At 47.4% G+C, this 21,009-nt stretch overlaps 2 protein-coding genes across 2 annotated transcripts in view; both read left to right on the forward strand.

Moving 5' to 3' along the window:
- Window positions 1–14,406, forward strand: part of METTL16 (methyltransferase 16, RNA N6-adenosine) — a 34,929-nt gene extending 20,523 nt beyond the window's left edge. Inside the window, exons 7-9 of the mRNA XM_032773592.2 lie at window positions 7,503–7,592; window positions 10,276–10,449; window positions 10,557–14,406. Coding sequence (XP_032629483.1) covers window positions 7,503–7,592; window positions 10,276–10,449; window positions 10,557–11,174 — 882 coding nt within the window. The 3' untranslated portion in view covers window positions 11,175–14,406. The remainder of the gene's footprint in view (window positions 1–7,502; window positions 7,593–10,275; window positions 10,450–10,556) is intronic.
- Window positions 14,407–16,671: 2,265 nt separating this feature from the next.
- Window positions 16,672–21,009, forward strand: part of POLQ (DNA polymerase theta) — a 189,800-nt gene continuing 185,462 nt past the window's right edge. Inside the window, exon 1 of the mRNA XM_032773589.2 lies at window positions 16,672–16,885. Within this exon, the coding sequence (XP_032629480.2) occupies window positions 16,672–16,885 (214 nt within the window). The remainder of the gene's footprint in view (window positions 16,886–21,009) is intronic.

Consider the following 21,009-nt stretch of genomic DNA (forward strand, 5'->3'; position numbering starts at 1 on the left):
ATAGAGGAGGTACCAAAGGACGAAAAGGGCAAGGGGTTTTACTCCCGTTATTTCCTAATCCCCAAGTGAAAGGGAGGTCTAAGACCTATCCTAGACCTGCGAGGACTCAACCAATTTATGATGAAGTTCCGCATGCTATCCCTGAGGACCATTATCCCATCTTTGGATACTGGAGACTGGTATGCTGCCCTCAATATGAAGGACGCGTACTTTCACATCGCCATTTTTCCTCCGCACAGGATGTACCTTCGCTTTGTAGCTGACCCTCAGCACTTCCAGTTTATGGTCCTGCCCTTTTGGCCTTTCTACAGCCCCAAGAGTATTTACAAAGTGCATGGCCGTAGTCGCCGCATATCTCCGCCGATGTTGGATACATGTTTTTCCGTATCTGGACGATTGGCTCATCCGAGGAGCCTCCGAGACACAAGTCACCCAGCACGTGGGCATCGTCAAGGACCTATTCACACGTCTAGGCCTGATGATCAATATGGAGAAATCCACTCTGGTTACCACGCAGAGGTTAGACTTCATAGGAGCTACCCTGGACTCCAATCTAGCCAAGGCCTACTTACCACAGCTGCGGTTTCAGGTAATGGCAACAATCATCTAAGGTCTACGGAATTTCCTGACCTCGGCTCGCACTTGTCTCAGTCTCCTAGGTCACATGGCTGCCTGCACGTTCGTGACCAAATACACCAGACTCCGCCTCTGTCCTCTCCAAACTCGGCTCAACTCGGTATACCGCCCACTATAGTCACCATTCCCCCGAGCACTCTAGGCTCCCTAGACTGGTGGCTGACTCCCTCCCTGGTATGTGCAGGGCTGCCATTCCATCCGTCCCAACCCTCAGTGACCCTGACGACAGACGCGTCATCTCTCGACTGGGGTGCTCACCTCGGACGCCTTCGTACTCAAGGCCTCTGGTCATCTCAGGAACTGGCGCTACACATAAATGTCCGAGAGCTGAAAGCAGTCCGCCTGGCGTGCCAGGCGTTCCAGCAACGTTTACAAGGCCGTTGTGTCTCAGTGTTTACAGACAACTCAACAGCCATGTGTTACATAAACAAACAGGGAGGGACTCAGTCTTTCCCCCCCTTTGTCAGGAGACCATCCAACTATGGGACTTTTGCATAGCCCACTCGATAGACCTGGTAGCGTCCTTTCTCCCAGGGGTTCGGAACACTCTGGCGGATCAACTGAGCAGGTCCTTCCTGCGCCACAAGTGGTCGATACAGCCGGATGTTGTTCATTTCTGTTTTCCAGAAGTGGGGATTTCCCCACATAGACCTGTTCGCTTCCCGCGTGAACAGGAAATGCCAGATGTTCTGCTCCTTCCAGGGTCTTTCACCGGGATTGATCTCAGATGCATTCCTAATGCTGTGGAAGAACCGGCTGCTCTATGCCTTCCCACCGTTCCCGTTGGTTCACAAGGTCCTGCTAAAACTCCGCAGGGACAGAGGGCACCTAATCATGATCGCTCCAGCGTGGCCCAGGCAACATTGCTACACCACACTGCTCGACCTGTCGATAGCCAACCGAATTACCCTGCCACTCCACCCAGACCTCATAACTCAGGACCACGGCAGTCTTCGCCACAGATACCTGCAGGCCTTTCACCTCACGGCGTGGCTGCTGCGTGGCTAAACCAGTCAGAGTTGCATTGCTCTGCCTCAGTACAACAGGTACTCCTGGGTAGCAGGACGCCTTCCATTCAGTCAATGTATCTGGCCAAGTGGAAGTGTTTCTCCTGCTGGTGTGGAACGCAGAATGTTACTCCCACTGAGGTCTCGATCCCTACCATCTTGGACTACCTCTGGTCTCTTAAGCAGCAGGGCCTGGCGATATCTTCACTGAGGGTGCACTTGGCAGCCATCTCTACCTTCCACCCAGGGGAGGGTGGCCGCTCCGTGTTCTCGCACCCTATAGTTACTAGATTTCTCAAGGGCCTAGAACGCCTATACCCCCAAGTACGCTGCCCTGCCCCAACATGGGACCTCAACGTGGTTCTAATCAGACTTATGTCTGCTCCATTTGAGCCGTTGGCAACATGCTTGTTGCTATACCTGTCCTGGAAGACAGCTTTTCTCGTAGCTATTACATCGGCCAGACGAGTTTCCGAGCTTCGTGCTCTCACGGTGAACCCACTGTATACTGTGTTTCACAAGGACAAGGTGCAGTTGTGACCACACCCGGCATTCCTCCCTAAGGTGGTTTCCGCCTTTCGTGTTAACCAGGACATTTTTTTTTCCCGGTTTTCTTCCCGAAGCTGCACTCATCACGACGGGAGCAACAGTTGCACTCCCTGGATGTCCGTAGAGCGCTCGCATTTTATATCGAGCAGACAAAACCATTGTGTGAAACGCCCCAGCTCTTCGTCACAGTGGCGGACAGAATGAAGGGTCTCCCTGTCTCATCCCAGAGAATTTCATCTTGGGTGACAGCGTGCAGCCATACTTGTTATGACTTGGCTCGCACTCCCTCGAGCCACCTCACCGCGCATTCTACCAGGGCTCAGGCTTCGTCTGCCGCCTTCCTGGCTCATGTACCTATCCAAGAGATATGTCGTGCAGCTACCTGGTCTTCGGTCCACCCTTTGCTTACATTTAGATGTCTCTGTGATTCAAGCTAGTCCCAGAGTGCATGCATTCCTTGTGGCTCAGAAGTTGCATCAGCACAATCTCACCTCCGACTACTCACCCACCATAGGTAAGGCTGGAAATCAACCTAATTGGAATTGATATGGGCAAGCACCTGCGAAGAAGAAAAGACAGTTGACTCAACTTTGTAACTGATGTGTTGCTCATATCCATTCCAGACCCGCCCTCCTTCCCCACTGTCGGAGTAGCTGGCAAGAAGGAACTGAGGGGTGGCTGGGTTGGCAGGGGTATATATCCGGTGCCATTGCGGCACCACTCCAGGGGGCGCCCAGCCGACCCACCAAGTGTTGCTAGGGTAAAAATCTTCCAATGAGTGTGCATGCGGCGTGCGCGCACCTAATTGGAATGGATATGAGCAACACATCTCGAAGAACAACAGTTACAAAGGGGAGTAACCGTCTTTTTCTTACAAGTTACTGAACTATAGTTCTTTGGAAGGTGCTTTTGTATTATGGAGGCACTGGTAGCAACTCCGAAGTTGAGGTTAAGGAGAGTTTTGAACTTAAAGCAGGGATTCAACCTCTTGTATGAGAAGGCACTGTATTCTCCAAGTTTTCAGCACTGATTTTTTGAGAATTTGCAAGAGCTGTTTTTCCTCAGTTAATTTGTATGCTACAAATATATTGACTCTAATTAATTCAGTATGAGGACAGTCCATATATTAAGAGTCCTCACTGGTAAGTTACTTGATGATCTTTAGACTTAACAGAACACTGAATTGGCTCCTTGTGTTTTAAGGAGCAGGTGTCTTACTCCTTCCACCCACAGCCTTGTCTCAGTGGGTTCCCTTAGAAGCAGGAGAGTCTGAGTAATGCTGTATATATTCAGTGGAAGAGTTACCCCCACTTAACATGCTGGCATGGGGGAGGTAGGCAGCAATAGAATCTTCCTGAACAGTGAGCTGTATAGCATTACCTGCCACTAGCAAGGAGTAGGTAGCAGAATTCACACCTGCAAAAAATGTTTCTGGTGGTTGTAATAGGTTCCCCCTGGGGTGCCACTTGAAACTTGGGTATCACTGAGCTTGCCTTTTCTGCCAGCCTGGGCTCCCTTATACTGTCCTGCTGAGCCAGGCCCTCAAGGCTCTTCCAGTGCGCGCACACAGGTAGGGGCACATCCAGCTGCAGAAAGACACAGACACTGAGATCAGTTCTGCTTGGGAAGGCTTAGCTAAGGAACTGGCCAGCACTCAAGTGCATACCCCCTCTGGAGTGTAAATCCAAAATTGTATCATGTTGCACTGCACAGAGGACTGTATAGCATAAGCTCATAAAATTCACTTCCTCCCTTAATGTGGAGGAAGATATGCACAACGTTTTGCCTCCCAGTTATGAATTCCACAGACTGGTTTTAGAGAACACAAGAACAAGTTTATTAACTACAAAAGATAAATGTTAATTGATTATAAGCGTTAGCAAACAGATCAAAGCAGGTTACCTATCAAATGAAACAAACATGCAAACTAAGCTTAAGATACTTAAAAAACTGCTTACAAACACAACATTTAGGGTGAGAAATTACTTTTAGGCAGGTTGCAGAGATTCTTGAAGGCAAGCTGCTCATACTTGCAGCTTAAAATTCCAGGTATTTCTTTCACAGGCCAGACACCTTCCCAGCCTGGGTTCAGTCCTCTTCTTCCCACCCACTCTCTTTATTTCTTAGATGTTTCCATCTGTCATCCTGGGCTGGATTCAGTGAAGAACAACCCTTGATTGTGTCCCTCCCCTGACTTAAATAGGTTTTACATATGTCAGGAGCCCTTTGTTTCCCAGAGTGGTGTGTCATCGTCCTCACTCTTTCTCTTCACCCCCCACCCTCCCAAAAAAAAAATACTGGTATTCTATCATGAAGTCCAGTAGCAGGTGATTTGATCACATGATCCTGCAGTGTCAAAGCAGTCATGGGTCAGATGCTGTTTGTAGCATCCCAGGAAAGCTCCTCAGGAAGGTGGGAGATTAGCATATTCAAAGACCTGTTGTTCTGCCTAATGGTCTATTGACTTGTCCCCAGCTGGCCAGCCAGACTGATTGCATTTTGTCTGGTGGGTGTTCCCCAGGTGCAGACACTTTTGTAGTACAGATGTATAGTCAATATTCCTAACTTTAGATAAGAAAAAGATACAGCATACAAATAGGATAATCATATTCAGTAAATCATAATTTTTTCAATGATACCTCATGTGACTTATCTTGTGTAAAATATAATTTAGTTATACCATAATCACATCATGACAATATCTCTATGAAGAATATTGAGGTGGAGGGGGAGAAATTGTCACAGTGGCATCTTCTGCCAGGATATGCTTTTTTATTTAAATGTTTATGTTGGGGGAAAATAAATGGAAGACATGACTTCTACTACATGCTAATAAATCCTTTAAAAGACTTGGAAATAATTTTTTAAAAAATACATGGGCTGTTAAGGCTGCTTCTAACTGCAAAGATGCAGTGTACTAAAATAAGTGATCTGAAGAATTGAGGTGCTTCAGATAGTCATATCTAATTCCTTTCCTATAACTCCATTATTTGTCTAATTTCATGCCTTCCACCCTCTACACTTCACAGAAATGGCACTCACCAAAGTCTCTAATGACCTCTTCCTGGTCAGATTTCAGGGCCAGTGCTCCATTGTCTCATCCTTGACTTGGTGGCTGCATCTGACACTGTTGATCTTATTCTTCTCACAATCCTACCCTCTCTGGGCTCTGTCCTTGACTCCCCTTTTTTTTTCTTTTTTCTTTACCTTTTTCTATGGATTATCTCTTGCACAAATATGGTTTTGAATACCACAGTGATGATGACTGGCAAATCTCTCTCTCACTCTTTCCATTTTGAAATCTCAGCCTGTCTTTGTTCATCTCCTTATAGATGTCCAGCCATCAGCTGAAGCTTAACATCACCAAAATGGAATTCCTGGTCTTCCCTCAAAACCCTTTCCTCTCTGCTTCTGTATCACTATGGACACTATGACCATCCTCTCTGTGGCTCAACCTTGTAATCTTGACTTCATCTTAGACTCAACCCTCTTTGTTTTACATTTCCAGGATGTGTCTAAATCAGTGATTCTCAAACTCTTGTATTGGTGACCCCTTTCACAGAGCAAGCCTCTGAGTGTGACCCCTTATAAATCAAAACCACTTTTAAAAAATATTTAACCCTATTATAAATGCTGGAGGTGAAGCAATATTTGGGCTGGAGGCTGACAGCTCACGATCCTGAAGTAATAACCTTCTGACACCCTGAGGGTTGCGACCCCCAGTTTAAGAACCCCTGGTCTAAATTATGATGTGTTTTCCTGCACATCTCCAAATCTGACCCCTCCTTTGTGCCCACACTGGTAAAACTCTTGTCCATGCTGTAATCTTCTCACGCCTTGACTACTGCAATTTCCTTTTCTTCTGGCCTTGACGCCTGCAGCCTCACTTCCTTGAAGTCTATTCAGATTGCTGCTGCTAAGATCATGTTGGCTCAACACACTGTCATCCTGTGTTTAGTTCCTCCTCTGGCTTCCCCTGTTCTACTGTATCAGATTCAAACTTCTCAAAGCCCTTCACAACCTAACTCTGCCCTATCTATCTGACCTTGTATCTTACAGTAAGATTCATACCCACCTTACCTTCATCGGTGATGCAAGCCCCCAAAACCCAGTTCTGTACTCTGATAAGCACTTCTGTGTGAAATGTGCTCAGTCAGAATCCATCAGAATTCATCTTTTCAGAACTCACCTCTTCTGTAATGTTTGCAGGAAAGTACAACCAGATAATGGCTGGACAAGTGGCAAATTGTGATTACTGCTTTTCATTGGCTAAGAATTGTGCCTATTCTCTTTTGTTTTATCTTGTCTCCTTCATTCCCTTGCCCACATGCTTCATCCACCTGTTACGTTTTGTCTCTTTAGTTTTGTAAACTTTTTGGGAAAGATACTGTCACTTGCATCTCTGCCCTGGCCTGGTTGGCCTCTAGGTGTTACAGGAATGCGAATAAAAAAAAGACCACTTCTGTGAAGAGCTGCTTATCTAAGAGGGAAGAAGAGTATGCAATACTAGGTTTTTTTCCTCTCTTTCTTTCCTCTCTTTCTTTCTTATTTTTAATTGTTTTTATTTAATTCTATGTTTAAATTCACTATGTTCATATGCAAGCTTGAATCAGATTCAACCCTCTGTGTTCTTAATGCTTTTGGTAGAAAACTAACCCTTATCATTCACCTCCATGAGCTCATGCTTTCTACCTCCAGCTATTTCACTGTCTCTCTCAAGCTCGAGTTATTGCCTCTCTGTTCCCATGGCATGAAACAAGTACTGGAGAGTTTGTCTTGCTGATCTCCTTAAATGCAAGGGAATATGTGTGTACATGAGGTATTCCTTCTCCTTCACCAGGGAAGTCTGAGTTCTTTTACAGTCCACCTACAAGGGAGGAGATGGTGGGGTCTCCTACCTTGTGTGATGGAGGGTGGAAGAGGGTGCTACCATAGCTACCTCGTAGGGATATTGCAGTATTCCCATTTTGTAGAAGTAGAGGAAAGCGGTTTGCCCAAGACAGTACAGTATGTCAGAGGCACAGCTGGAATTAGAACGTGGGACCTCCCTAGCCTACCCTGTTCGCATTCTGTTACACCATGGTGGCCTAAAGTGAGTTTAATTCTTAGGGATTAAAGGTGGATTTAAGTTGCCTATTTTATTCTTGGTAAAGCTCTTTCATGTGATAAATTTCACGTTGACACTGTTGGTTCAAAATCTTAATTTTATAACATCTGAAGTTAGACTAATACGTGTGCAAAACAGAATGACATTTACTTCACTAGAAATGAAAGTTAATGGCTGCCTGACCAAGTTTCTCCTTCACATAGGTTCCTAAAGTTACCCACACTGAATTCTGTCAAGGCCGTACCATGAGGTGGGCACTGGCATGGAGTTTCTACGATGATGTCCGAGTGCCTGTAAGTGCCTGTGTTTTGGTTTGTTTTTCATGGTCATCTACACTTTATTTGAGGGTGGCTTTAACAAGTATTTCCTCTACAACACAGCAATTCCCCTTCAACCTAGAGTATAGGGCATAATTGTTACCTGAGCTGCATTTCCTGCATGGCAGTACAAACCTGCACCATAGCCAGTTAGAGGCTTGTTCTGCACACACACACCCCCGTCCATCCGTTACATGTCACGTGATGTTTGTATCAAACCCAAACATACTTTTAGATAGGCTTGGCAGAATTAGATTTTTATCAGTAAATATAGATAAACATTCATTTCACCGCACATGCACAAACTGATGGAAAAAATATTTTGATGATCAAAATTTATGGATAGGTAAAGTAAGGAAAATACTGCTTGAAAAAATACTAGTTTGGTTTAACTTAAGGATATTTATTTTGTATATTTTGACACGCGATGTTTGTCATAGTTCAGGTCGGGCAAGGGTACCCACACTCAGGCCTTCAGCTCCCCAGGTTTTGCCTCTTCTGGTTGGAGAAACATATCCCTTTCCTTTCTAACTGGGGTATTTCCAGACTTCACAGTTCCCTGCTTACACTGTTATCCCCAGCAAAGACTGGTTGCCTGACAAGATCCTGCTTGCTTTCTCTTAAGAGACAGTTACCAGGTGCAATTGCTACAGTTATAAGGTACAGCACTTCCTATGCAAGCCTATTTGATTCTTAAGGTAAAAAGTATTACAGAAAAAACACACTTAAAAACAAGAAAAGGACTCACACACGTGCTAATAAGCTTGCCAGAGTTAATCCCAACCCTAGCATGGATTCTGACAGGAACAGTCCTTCAAACCCCCTACCGAAGGGGGATTTCTTGTGGTTACAAGTTCATCACAGCTTCAGCTCAGAACAAGTCCCCAGTATTATGAGGCCTCAGGAGGCCCAGTCCTTCCAACTCCTACCCTACTGATAGGGGCTGTCTGTGGACCAGGGTTCCTGTCCATTTGCTGGATCAGGAAGAAGGCCATGAGCCAGTTTAAAACCAAGCTATTTATCCAGAAACCCCTTCTTTCTCTGTCGGACTTGAAGAATCCAGTTTCTACTACAGTAGAACCTCAGAGTTATGAACACCTCGGGAATGGATGTTGTTTGCAACTCTGAACAAAACGTTATGGTGGTTCTTTCAAAAGTTTACAGCTGAACATTGACTTAATACAGCTTTGAAACTTTAGTATGAAGAAAAATGCTGCTTCCCCTTCATTTTTTTAGTAGTTTAACACAGTACTGTACTGTATTTCATTTTTTCTTTGTTCGCTGCTGCTTAATTGCATACTTCCGATTCCAAATGAGGTATGTGGTTGACTGGTAAGTTCACAACTCTGGTGTTCGTAACTCTGAGGTTCTACTGTAGTATATGTGCATCTTTCCAGGGAGGTGGCTTCTCTGGGGATGTTACAACCTGAGTGAATTTGCCTAGTTACTCTCTATTGTTCTTCTATTTACCCTTCCTGTGACATTGTGTGTATTTCCATGGGAATACACACAATGTACCCCCAAAGGCATTGAGGCTAATTCAATAGGGTTTAACTTAATTCCATAAAGTTTGTTCAGAATATTCCAGGATCTTGTCAGTCTCACACTGGTGACAGTTTGTTTTTTTTTAATGGTCATAAAGCTTTAACGTTTAGAGTCTCAATGTCTGTCACTGATAATTGTCTGACCCCACCATAATTTCCCAAGCCTTTGAAAATTTAAATGGATAAAAATTAAAGCTTAAAAAAATAAATATCTGTCAAATTTGTATTAAAAAACAAAAAAAACTAATTCTGCCACACCTCTCTATTAGCGAGAACTCAAGTCAGCAAGGCCTCTCTGATGGGCTTCAGTGTGAGCTGCAGGTTCCCTGAAAATCAGGCCACTTTCACTTCAGTGCTTAAATAATAATTTAGCAGCAAAAAATTACCCCCTTATGAACATTTGAAAATATCCAGGTCCTTATACTCATATTAACAAGCTTCAGTTCAACTTACATAAGTATCTATATTAAATCAAAGCCTGCTTCTCCTTTTTGGGTCAGTATGTGTATACTTTTTGCACAGGTGTTTGTGGTAACTAATTTTATAAGAGAGATGTGTGTGATCAGTATCAAAACGTTAATGGCTTTCAGATGTAGTACCAAGAGAAACACTTATAGTAATTTGACAAATGGCAGCTGAAGGAAAGCATAATTGATTCTTTCTAATATCTTAAGGTAAAAGTCTCCCCTGTGCAGCAGTCCAATACAAAGCATATGCATCTCTTAAGTCCTACGTAAAACCCTCTTGAAGGCTTAAGTGATACACAGGCCATGACAGTGAATGTACATGGTATTACAGTGGAACCCCATTTATGCGGTTTAATTGGCCCCGGGGGCCAGCTCGGATAATCAAAACACTGGGTAAACCCAGGAATGGGAAAATGTGATGCTTCAGTGCTATCTAGTCGCCACAAGAGAGATCACCAGCTTCTGGCCCTGGAGTCCTGGTTGTTCAGTAAATGTGGAGAGTCAGTTAAGGGAGGATCAGATAAACAGGGTTCTACTGTATGGACATTGGTGTGATGCAGACTCTTTGTGTCCTGGGTGTTAAAACCGTCCCATTAGTGTTGCGCACTTCTGATGTTTGTAATTCATTTGTTTTGTTGCTTTTTTCAGTCACCTCCCTCTAAAAGAAGGAAGTTAGAAAAGCCCCGGAAGCCAATTACATTTATAGTGTTGGCATCAACAATCAAAGAGTTATCCATCAAGGCTTCAGCTATGGGCTGGGATGCTGTGGAAGGCATAGCAGTGGTTACAAAGTGGATCGAAAAAATACTGACTGATCTGAAGGTACAGTATTAAGCATTACCTGTTAAAACAACATGCTGCTTTCAGGCATAAATGTAAACTTTTTTTAAAGTAGAGTGATTATAAAGTTCTGCTGTTTTCTACAATAGGTTCAGCATAAGTATGTTCCCTGTGGAAAGGATGAAGTTAGTCTGTTTCTAACAGCCATTGAAAACTCTTGGGTTCATTTAAGAAGAAAGAAACGAGAAAGAGTAAGGCAGCTACGAGAACTTCCTCGAGCTTCTGAAGATATTCTGCAAGCAATGGAAGAGGAGAAGAGCAGTCAGAAAGAGACAGACAACCCAGAGTGTGAACAAAACAAGACTGAAAACTTCGAAATGGGGTCAGTGATACTTGATGAGGATGTCAGCTCAGCCAAGAATGATAGGCAAAGGGAAGATTCCCCTACCAAAGGAGGAAACAATGAGGAACTCATGGACGAGGAGGACATAGAAGCAAAGCAAGCAGAAACGTTAGCTGGTGAAGACTCCAGTGATGCAAAGGAGGAGCCTGATGCTTCAGAGGATGCTGGCAATCTAACAATGGGAAAAGGACAAAGTCCCAAAGGAACTAGTGGACACTTTCTTTTTAAGTGTTTAATAAATGTGAAGAAAGAAGGGGATGATGCATTAGCGGAGATGCACTGGGTTGAAGGACAGAACAGAGATTTAATGAACCAACTGTGCACCTACTTACGAAATCAAATTTTTCGACTCATTGCTAGTTAGTCCTTATTCAGAATATGGTAGGAATAGGTCAATTCTAGATTTTTTTTGTAATCTTTTTAATAGACTAAAAGAAACTTTTTGTGCTAGCAAGGTTTTTAAGAAGAAATGACCAAAATTGAGATGAAAATCAACTTTATTTTTAAACAGAGCCTTTTTTAAATACAAGGAATCATAGGTATATAACAATGAGGGGTAGGAGAAACAGTGCTTAAAAAGCACTTTAGTGTTCTAGCTGTAAAATTGCTTCATAAATGGAAACCTATTTTAGCAGTAGCTCTGTAGTTGGTTTCATATGGCAACATTACAGCTGATTTCTGGTCTTTCTGATCTGACTTGGTGGAAATACAGTTCTCTTTGCTGAATAGAAATAATCATTACAATATTAAATTTTTACATCATTATTATTGTAGGAATATAAGGGTTTTTTCAGTCCTTACTCATATAGATTAGCCTGCAACTCTGTGTATTGTCTTTTGCAGCCAGGAATCTTCCTTGAAGGGATGGCACTTGCCACCCTCCTCCATCTCCCTTCCCTATGTGTTTGCCCTCAGCTGAGCGACATCTTTAACAGGTGACAGTTTTTTAAATGACAGCTCATAAAAGCACAAAATAGTATGGGAGAGCTGAGTAGCTTTACAGATGTTCATGAATCTTGAATTTTCGTTAATGGGCTATTGGTTAATGGGCTTTTTAACAAATATCAGAATTTGCATAGATTTTTCTGCTTTTCAAAAGTTTAAAAATGAAAAATGATTTGTGCTCCTCCTCCAACATAAAGTTAAGAAAAATTTAACTGTGGCACACATTGTTTTAGACCATGTATCCCCACTGATACAAGAGATGAAATGTAGTGTGATGGTTTCAAGCAATTATTCCTGAAAGATTGGGCTGCACTTTAAACTTAAATTTCTTTGAAGTATTTAATGAGGGGGGGGGTGAGAGAGAGGGAATTAGAGTATATGTGCCTCATCTCCATGGACCAGAAAAACTCATCACAGGGGATAACAGAATGGATAGGAAAACAGATTAATATGATGAACAGTGAAGATGGGATGGGGATAGAATTCAGCTGTAGAACTCAAAGAATTTGGAGTACCAACTGCTGACGTCTTATGCTTTTGCACATGCTTCAGGGCCCTGTGCCCTCTAGTTGGAGCTATACTGCCGGAGTTTCCTTGGTCATTGCTGTACCTGGAGTCTATTTCCCTCAAGTGCTATATCCCCGCAGCAGGGATTCTGCATCAGGCTGCATTAATCTTCTGGTGGTTTTTCACACAGAGTTGGTGGAGGAATTATGGGCACTGCTATCCCCATCCACCAACCAGTCTCCCAAGGGATGAGCTTGTCCATGCAGAGGTTCACCACAGGGTGTGGAGAGGACAGGATAGCTGATGCTCTCTCTGGAAATGGCAAGATCTGTTAGTGGAGGGTTCTGAAGTGGCCCAGTGATAGGAAAATGAGTGTAAGTATGCATTATACTGGTATGGGCCATAGATATAAAGGTGGAATCCGCAGTAGGAGAAAGATACATTGTTGACGTTTTGTAGCAAATGCACCTGCTCATGCTGTTGGGATCACTCTGAATATGTGTTACTCATCAAGGGTTCCAAAAAATTCAGCAGAAACTGACCTCTGTCTTTTGCACCACAGCAGGCCAGAGAAGCAAGATATACTATTTAAGTCCTGACCTTAATCTCTGAACCTCTGGTAAACAGTTACACAGTATTGGATTTGATATCATAAAATTGTTCTGGTACTTTGGTTTTTATTAAATTATTTTATTTGGATCAGATTTTAACAAAACTGAGGTGACTGAAAGGAAATGGAGGTGATACAATCTGACCTGGACCATTATCTTTTAAAAGAATGCACTAAATGTAGTCAAATTGCCTGAAAATGTCATGATTTCCTTGAAGTTTCATATACTGCAAGTAAAATTAATACTATGGTTGTTTACCATAAAAGTAAAAAATTGAGAACATATTTGTATGGAAGAGACTTTAAAATATTTATGCCTTTGACTTAATGGATTCAATTTTGAGTTAGAAAGATCAATGTTTTTCCTGTGTAGCAGTAAAGAAAAATACTTCTGAGAGAATTTTAGATTTGTTCTCAGGTTTCATTAACCAACAGATGTCATGCTAGTTAACTATTTTATCACAGATAATAGGCAGTGGTTTATATTTGATTAGGAAAATGTTTATATATAGCCCTTAAATGGGTTATTGACTGTACAGCCCTGTGGTTCTCAAACTCTGGTTTGTAGCCTGCTGATTTTGCACAGAGCTGCTTCCTGAAGCAGTGATGCTTTATGCTAATTGTAGTTTAATCAAACTTAAGAGTTTTGAGAGGTTCTTTTGAACTACTTAAACAAAATAAAACAAAACAAAAAAATCCAAGTCCCACAGAAACCAAAGCCCTCTATACCAGGTTTGGCTGTTCCATGGGCTTCTGAAAGGTGGCTTTTTTAGTGTAAATTTACAAAGTATGGTCTTCTGGAAATGTAATTAAAAAATGAGAGGGCAATGTTACCTCTAGGGAGAGGGGGATTTGGGACCAGCTGTTCTGTGTGGTAGCTTCCTTTGACAACCAGCAGAAACAGAGTCAGCACAACTAGCAAGAGTTGATCTTTATCGTAGGAACTGTGCTGATTCTTGTGCTGCACAGGGCAAAGTATAGCATGCCTATGGTTGAGGTGGCCAATGGCCCTGAGGGAAGCTACGCTGCCAGGTAGGAAAGAGGTCCTACAGAAGAGAGGCAGGTGGCCTCTGGAGTGCAGCTTCCATCTCCAGCAGATTCTTGGAATTGGCAGGGTTTGGTGCCCATGTTCCCTGTGTTACTAAATATCCCCTTCCTCTTTGAAAAGAGCATTGGTTGGGAGGGCTGCAAGTTGACCCTGACATGTAAGTTACTCATTTTGCACATTGGCTGAATCCAAATCAGTGAATCATGCTGCTTTACCAGTGTACCTCCATTTTCCATCCTCCTTCCTCAGAATATGTAACTGGCACTGTTTGTTGCTGAATTGAGCCCAGAGGTTATGGATGACCTGTCCACTTGTGTAATATATCAAAACTCACATATAGCAAACTTTGTTCCCAACGTTAATTAGACTGTGATTAGTATGATTTATTGTCTTACAATATTATGGTTTCTGTTCTGTCCTTTGTTGATATACACATTTATTTTTGAAGCTTAATAAAAAAAACCCTTCTACTTAAAGAATAAGAAACAACATGCTAACTGGGATGCTAAACATAACATTGTTTAGTGGTGGAAATGAATTTCTGGAATTTAGAAAAATGAAAAGCTATTCATTCACTCCATGCCTTAAAAGTCAAGCTGCATCAGAAGGTAGATATTTGAAGAGAGGTTTATTCTCCTTGCAGACGGAGAGGTTAACCTTTTAACTGCTGCTGAATGTATGAGGCAGAACACAGTTGCTGAATGTACCAGGAACATCTTAACATGCATCTCCAAGAAAAGCTTAGGGAGGACCTACTATTAAGTGACTTAGGAAGGAATTCATGGTCTTTATCCTCCCCCTCCCTCTCTCCCCCCTAATGTCTCCTGCACACTTCCGGAGGGAGGGGGAGGAGCACGGAGGGGATGCACTTAAAAGGGCAGGAAGAGGAGGGGAGCTGAGCAACTCCAGGGAAAATTAGAAGCCAGTTAGGGAGTCACAAAAAAATTAAGAGGGGTCCTCAGGTTGCTAAATTTTGAGAACTACTAGTTTGGATCATTGTATGTTTCATAGCTGTTTGGCATTTGCCCTCCCTGACAAAAATGAATCTATGAAAGTACTGGACATAGTTTATTCCTCCATTACTTTTGTTAACCAGCATGGACAAGGATTCAATTCTCATGCAGTAGTAGGCTACTTTTAATACCTGTGCTGAACAAACGTTACCCTGTCATTGGTGGTTCCCTTATCACAAAACCATCATCGCAAGTGGCAGTTATCAGTAGTAGCAGTTCATCTGTTATCTCATTTTATACTCGGGTTGTAAACTCTTTCGGGCAGGGCCCATCCTTTGTTCTGTGTTGTACAACAGGGTGGTGGCCTATGCCTAGAGCTCCTTTGCGCTATGGTAATAGGCCACAGACTGGCTGGACAATCTCAAATCCTAGATGAAATCAGGTCAGAGGAACACAGCAATGCAGCATGGAGAAGCTTTACTGTTACTTTATCCCTTCTCTGGACGAATGGGCAACTATAGTCTCTGCGACTGCCAAAATGGAAAATGTGATCCCAGTTTTCTCAGGTGCTGAGGACGAGGGGGGAACAACGACCAGCAAGTGGTCACCCTAGTAAATTTGGCCTGCTTCTACCCTGCCGAGGGGAGTGTTTAGGTGTTGAAATGGTGCAGTTGGGGAGGTGGTGTGTTCTCAGGGCAGGCTCCAAGATTTTTGCTGCCCCAGGCAAAAAAATTTTTCCCAGGTCCCCGCAGCCCCGCCCCATTCTAACCCCTTCCCCAAATCTCCGGCCCCGCCACATTTCTTCTCTTACCTCTCCCTGCCAGAGGGGGGAGAAGCACTTCCTTCCCCCGGGTTACTTCCTGCAGTCCTCCCCGTATCCCGCCAGCGCTGCAGCGCACCTCCACTCTGCTCCTCTGAGCGTGCAGCTGCCGCTCCGCTTTTCCTCCTCCCTCCTAGGCTTGCTGCGCCAATCAGTTGTTTTGCAGCAAGCCTAGGAGGGAGGGGGGAGAAGCGAAGCGGTGCGCTCAGGGGAGCAGGCGGCAGTGGAGCGGAGGTGAGCTGGGTGGGGACCGATTCCTCTGGGTCCCCCGCCCCGGGTTACTTCCTGCGGCCCTCCCCGCTCACCTCTGCTCAGGGCCAGCTCCTAGCTTCTTGCATCCCAAGTGTTGCGGGGGGGAGTAGTCGGAGTACCACCCCTTGGAGCACTGGTGCCCTATGTGTTCCATTGCTTGCTTAGTGTGGAAATAAAAAAGCACTAGAACTGCCAGCTGCATTGTGTCCTGATTTCCCAACGCCCAAAACCCAGTTGACTGGTTCCGCAAGGCGAGGCCTGGATGCTTGACCCCCGTGCTCCCCTCTAGCCTGGAAATCTGGGCACCCTTGGATGGGGCTGTTGACTCCTATCAGCTCCATGGGAGGGGAGCCAGGGCCTCATGCCCGCGGGCATTGCGCGGCTGTACTTGCAGGGGAGCGGCTCCCCGCCTGGCTGCAGGGCGCTCACAGCCTGAGACGCGGTGCGAGGCAGCATCAGGGTCTCGGCTCTCGGGGCAGCGCGTCGTTAGCCCTGGACGCTGCTGCGGGCCCGACCCCAGCTCAGACTCCCTCCCGTGGGCTTGCGGGTGGGGGCCCGGGCGGAACCTGACCGCCCGGAGCTGGGGGGGGCGCTAACGAGCTGAGCGTGCCGCGCGCGAGCCTCCTGAGTGTTTCCGTGGCCGCGCGCTCTCTGATTGGCTGGCCGCGCGCTCCGGTCCCGTTAGCCGGCACCCCATGGGGGGCGAGGGGCGGCGCTGGAGTTTGAATGGCTGAGCGGGAAGATGGCGGCGGTTGGGCATTGGGGCCCCGTTCCCGGGCTGGTGGCGCCAGGAAGCCGAGGCAGGGCGGCCTGGCCCGTTCCCCACCCGCTCCCGGGGGCGGCAGCCAGTTCGGGTCCACGGCCCCCGCCCGGCCCGTGCTGAGCCCCCCGCCCGGCCTGGAGCGCTCCCTGTGGGGCAGCGGCAGCCCGAGCCGCTCAGGTACCGCCCGGCGCGCCCGCTCCTGCGGGGGTGTGACCGATCCGAGCGCTGCCACCGCCGGTGGGGAGTCGGATCCAGCCGTCGCGGGGGCCCCCGGCAGAGCTTCCGGCGGCGTCGGCTCCTTTGAGGCGTCTGGTCCTAGCCTGGGTGCGCCGGGGACAGGGCAGCGAGCGGCCGCACCCGCCGGGCAGCGGACGGGAACCGGGCCCCGCGGCGAGGGCCACCCTGTGATGTCCCCTGGGCAGGGAGCCGCGGGGCGCAGCGCCCCCGAGCCCCCGGCAGGTTCTTCGTTCGGAGCACAGGGCTGTTTGGTACCAGCGCGCTGGGCGGGCCCGGCACTCAGCGTGTGGGGGAGGGGGACAATGTAAAGGGGAATCAGAAAATTTCCCCCTTCCTGGCTAGAGGGAGAGACAATGCCCGTGACTTGTAAATTCTTATGGGTCAGGAGCCATTTGTGTGTGTTGTCAGCGCATAGCACAATGGGGCCTCTAGGTGCTACCAAAACACAATTAATGCATAGTACTGTTTAGATTCCTTGGGAGAGAAAACGAGGCTCATAATGTGCTTTAATAAGGAGAGTAGAGCAAATTGGCAAGGTGATTTATTTGGATGCAATAAGCTGATTGCAGCTCCCTGGTATCTTCAAGCACACAGAGGTGCCCAGTGACTTTCAATTTAATGTTTAATATCCTGTGTCTTCATCCCCTTTGGCAGCTCTTCCGTAAACACTGACATCTCTCAGACTAAGCTTGCAGACATTTGCCACTTTATGCTTGATATAATGCTGTCAGATCAAGGCAAGCAGGGTCGGGCTGGGTCAGTGTTTGGATGGGACATCTCCTATAAAATGATTCAATAAGTGACACTCCTGAGTCACTTAGTGCTAGCTGGTGTTGATGGAGGCTTGTACTGTGGGGTTAAAATTATCAGTGTAGATGTTCAGGCTTGAGCTGGAGTCCAGGCTCTGAGACCATCCCCCCTCACTAGGATCCAGCCTGAGCCTGAACATCTACATTGCTATTTTGTGGCTTTGAGCATTGGCCTGCTAACCCAGGATTATGAGCTCAATCCTTGAGGGGAATTTGGGGATTGGTCCTGCTTGGGGCAGCAGGTTGGACTAGATGACCTCCTGAGGTCCCTTCCAACCCTGATAATCTATGATTCTTCTTCGAGTGCTTGCTCATATGCATTCCAGTTAGGTGTGCGCGCGCCGTGTGCATGTTCGTCGGAGACTTTTTACCCTAGCAATGCTCGGTGGGCCGGCAGGTTGCCCCCTGGAGTGGCGCCGTTATGGCGTCTGATATATACCCCTGCCGGCCCATCCGCTCCTCAGTTCCTTCTTACCGCCCGTGTCGGTCGTTGGAACAGTGGAGCGCGGCTTAGCTGATCTCCACCTCCCTAGCGATTCGCTCATTTGTATAGTTATCGTGTACATAGTTCATTTCTATAGTTCTAGTTAGCATTTAAATTAGTAGTTCTTTTAGTTTTGTATATAGTTAAAGAGGATCGGGGTCTCGCCCCTTCTCCTCCCCCTGTACCGGGGCCCATGCCCGGTTCACCAGGATTCAAACCCTGCGCGGCCTGTCATCGTCCGATGCCCACAGCAGACCCGGACGACTCCTGTTTAAAGTGCCTAGGCGAATCCCACCTTGCGGACAAGTGCCGAATCTGCAAGGCGTTCAAGCCCCAGACAAAGAAAGAGCTGGACATTCGCCTGAAACAACTTTTCATGGAGGCAGCTCTAACTCCTCCATCCTTGGCACTGACTCCGGCACCGGGAACAAGTGCCTCCTCCGCACCGGACTGCCCGGCACCAGTAAAGGCTCCTCGGCACCACCCTTCACCGGCCCAACCCTCCGGCCGGCACCGCTCCATCTCCCCGAGGAGCAAGAAGCACAAGGCTCCTGCGGCACCTACAGCTACACCGCAGTCAGAGCGCATCTCCAAGACGGACCACCCGGCACCGTCAACTGCCGCGGCACCACTTGCCTCCGCACCGTTGATTCCGGTCTCACAGGAGCCGTTGAGTCCGGTGCCTACCAGCTCCCCAGTGCGCGCTGTGGTCGAGCTTGTCGTGCTCTCCGTGCCGGAGACCTTCTCCATGGCCCGGGACTTAATTGCTCTAACAGAGCCCGAGCTGTCCCAATCCCCGGCACTGCCGGTGCGGATTATTCAGTTGCTGGGTAAGCCCACCTTCCCCAGGCACCACTGAACACCGTCGGTCCCGATCTAGATCCCGCGATCACTCTCTGCCCTGACATCGCTCCCGATCCCAGCGCCGCTTGCAGTCCCAGTACCGTTCTCCGTCCCGGTACCAGTTCTACTCGCGACGCCGCTCGAGATCCCGGTCTCTGTCATGGTACTCTCGGCACTTGTCCAGATCCCGGCACCGCTGCACCTCTCGCAGCCGATCCCGGCATGATGATGTAAGGCACCGGTCGACCTCCCGGCACCGCGCTGGTCGCAGGTCCCGGTCCCGCTCCCGGTCCCGCCCCCGGTCCCGCCATGGTTCCCGGTACCATTCGCTGGTACTGCGCAGAGATGAGTTCTATGGACGCAGAGACCTGGTCCAATCAACTTCAGCTCCTCCGTGGCCGTCGTGTCATCCGTCCGCCTCCTCACACATGGACAGTGCCTCCTACGGGGGTTCAGAGACGCAGGCCCACCTGGACCACGGACCACCTCAGTTGTCTTTTTGGATACCTTGGGCCTATCACCAAGCCCAAGGCAAACCAACGGGCCCATCACGCTCCGGCCACTCGGCGCACCGTGCACCAGAGGCCGCAGTCAGCAGACCTCCCCCCGCTGGTACGGAGGAAAACTCTACACATGCACCGGGACAGCATGATATTCCGGAGATGGAGGTCTCCCAGGATGAGGCTTCAGTCCAGGACCCACTCATCCCAGGGTTGTCATCCTCCTCTTCCCTGGATGAGGCAGAAGTGGGCACATCATCGTCGGGGCCTCCTCCGATTGATCTCCGAGCACACCAGGATCTTCTGCGGTGTGTTGCCCAGAATATCAACCTTCCAGTAGAGGAAGTTCCAGAGGTGGAGGACCCGGTGGTTAGCATATTATCGGTGGAAATATCAACCAGAGTGGCCCTCCCCTTCATCCAGTCGATCCAAGCCAGAGCAGACACCATCTGGCAGTCCCTGGCTTCCATTCCACCCACAGCCAGGGGAGTAGAACGAAAATACACGGTGTCTTCTAAGGGGTATGAATACCTCTGTGCACCCTGCCCCCTGCTGTTTGGGGGTACAATCAGTCAACGAGCGGGAGCGCCATGGCCAACAAGCCCCCGCGCCAAAATCTAGGGAGGCCAGGCGCATGGATTTGTTGGGCCGGAAGATGTACTCCGCCGAAGGCCTTCAGCTCCGCATGGCGAACCAACAAGCCCTCTTAAGCCGCTACAGCTACAATACCTGGGAGGCGGTCGGCAAATTTACTGAGTTGGTTCCCCAGGACTCCCGTCAGGAGTTTACAGCTCTCCTAGAGGAGGGGAAGAGGGTTGCAAGAATGTCCTTACAAGCCTCACTAGATGCCGCCGATTCGGCAGCTAGAATGGTTGCCTCTGGCATAGCCATGCGAAGCATATCATGGTTGCAAGTGTCTGGCCTACTATCTGAGCTGCAATACACCATACAAGACTTGCCTTTTGATGGACAAGGTTTATTCTCGCAAAAGACAGCCCCCAGACTACAGAGTCTGAAGGACAACCGGGTTATTATGCATTCGTTGGGAGTGCATATGCCCCAGACTCAGAGACGGTCATTCCGCTCCCAACCTCAGTGCCCTTACCCCCCACCTTGGCCAAGACAAGATTTTGCCCGAAGACGAGGTCGTACTACCTGCAGACATCAGTCTGGACCTCAAGGGGGCAACAATTCCGGTCCCGCCAAACCACCACCGGGACCCAAAGCAAACTTTTGAGGGTGCGCCCGAGAGCAGTGTACCAATTCCCTCCCCGGATCCCTTCCAGTTTTACAACCGCCTTTCCCTGTTCCTTCCAGCGTGGTCCCAGTTGACTTCAGATCATTGGGTCCTACGTACAGTGGAGCTTGGATACCGTCTTCAGTTTGTTTCTCCCCCTCCCTCTCACCCCCCCTTCGCATCCCTCTTCA

Source organism: Chelonoidis abingdonii, chromosome 1 (assembly GCF_003597395.2).
Source record: "Chelonoidis abingdonii isolate Lonesome George chromosome 1, CheloAbing_2.0, whole genome shotgun sequence".
NCBI classification, from domain to species: domain Eukaryota; kingdom Metazoa; phylum Chordata; order Testudines; family Testudinidae; genus Chelonoidis; species Chelonoidis abingdonii.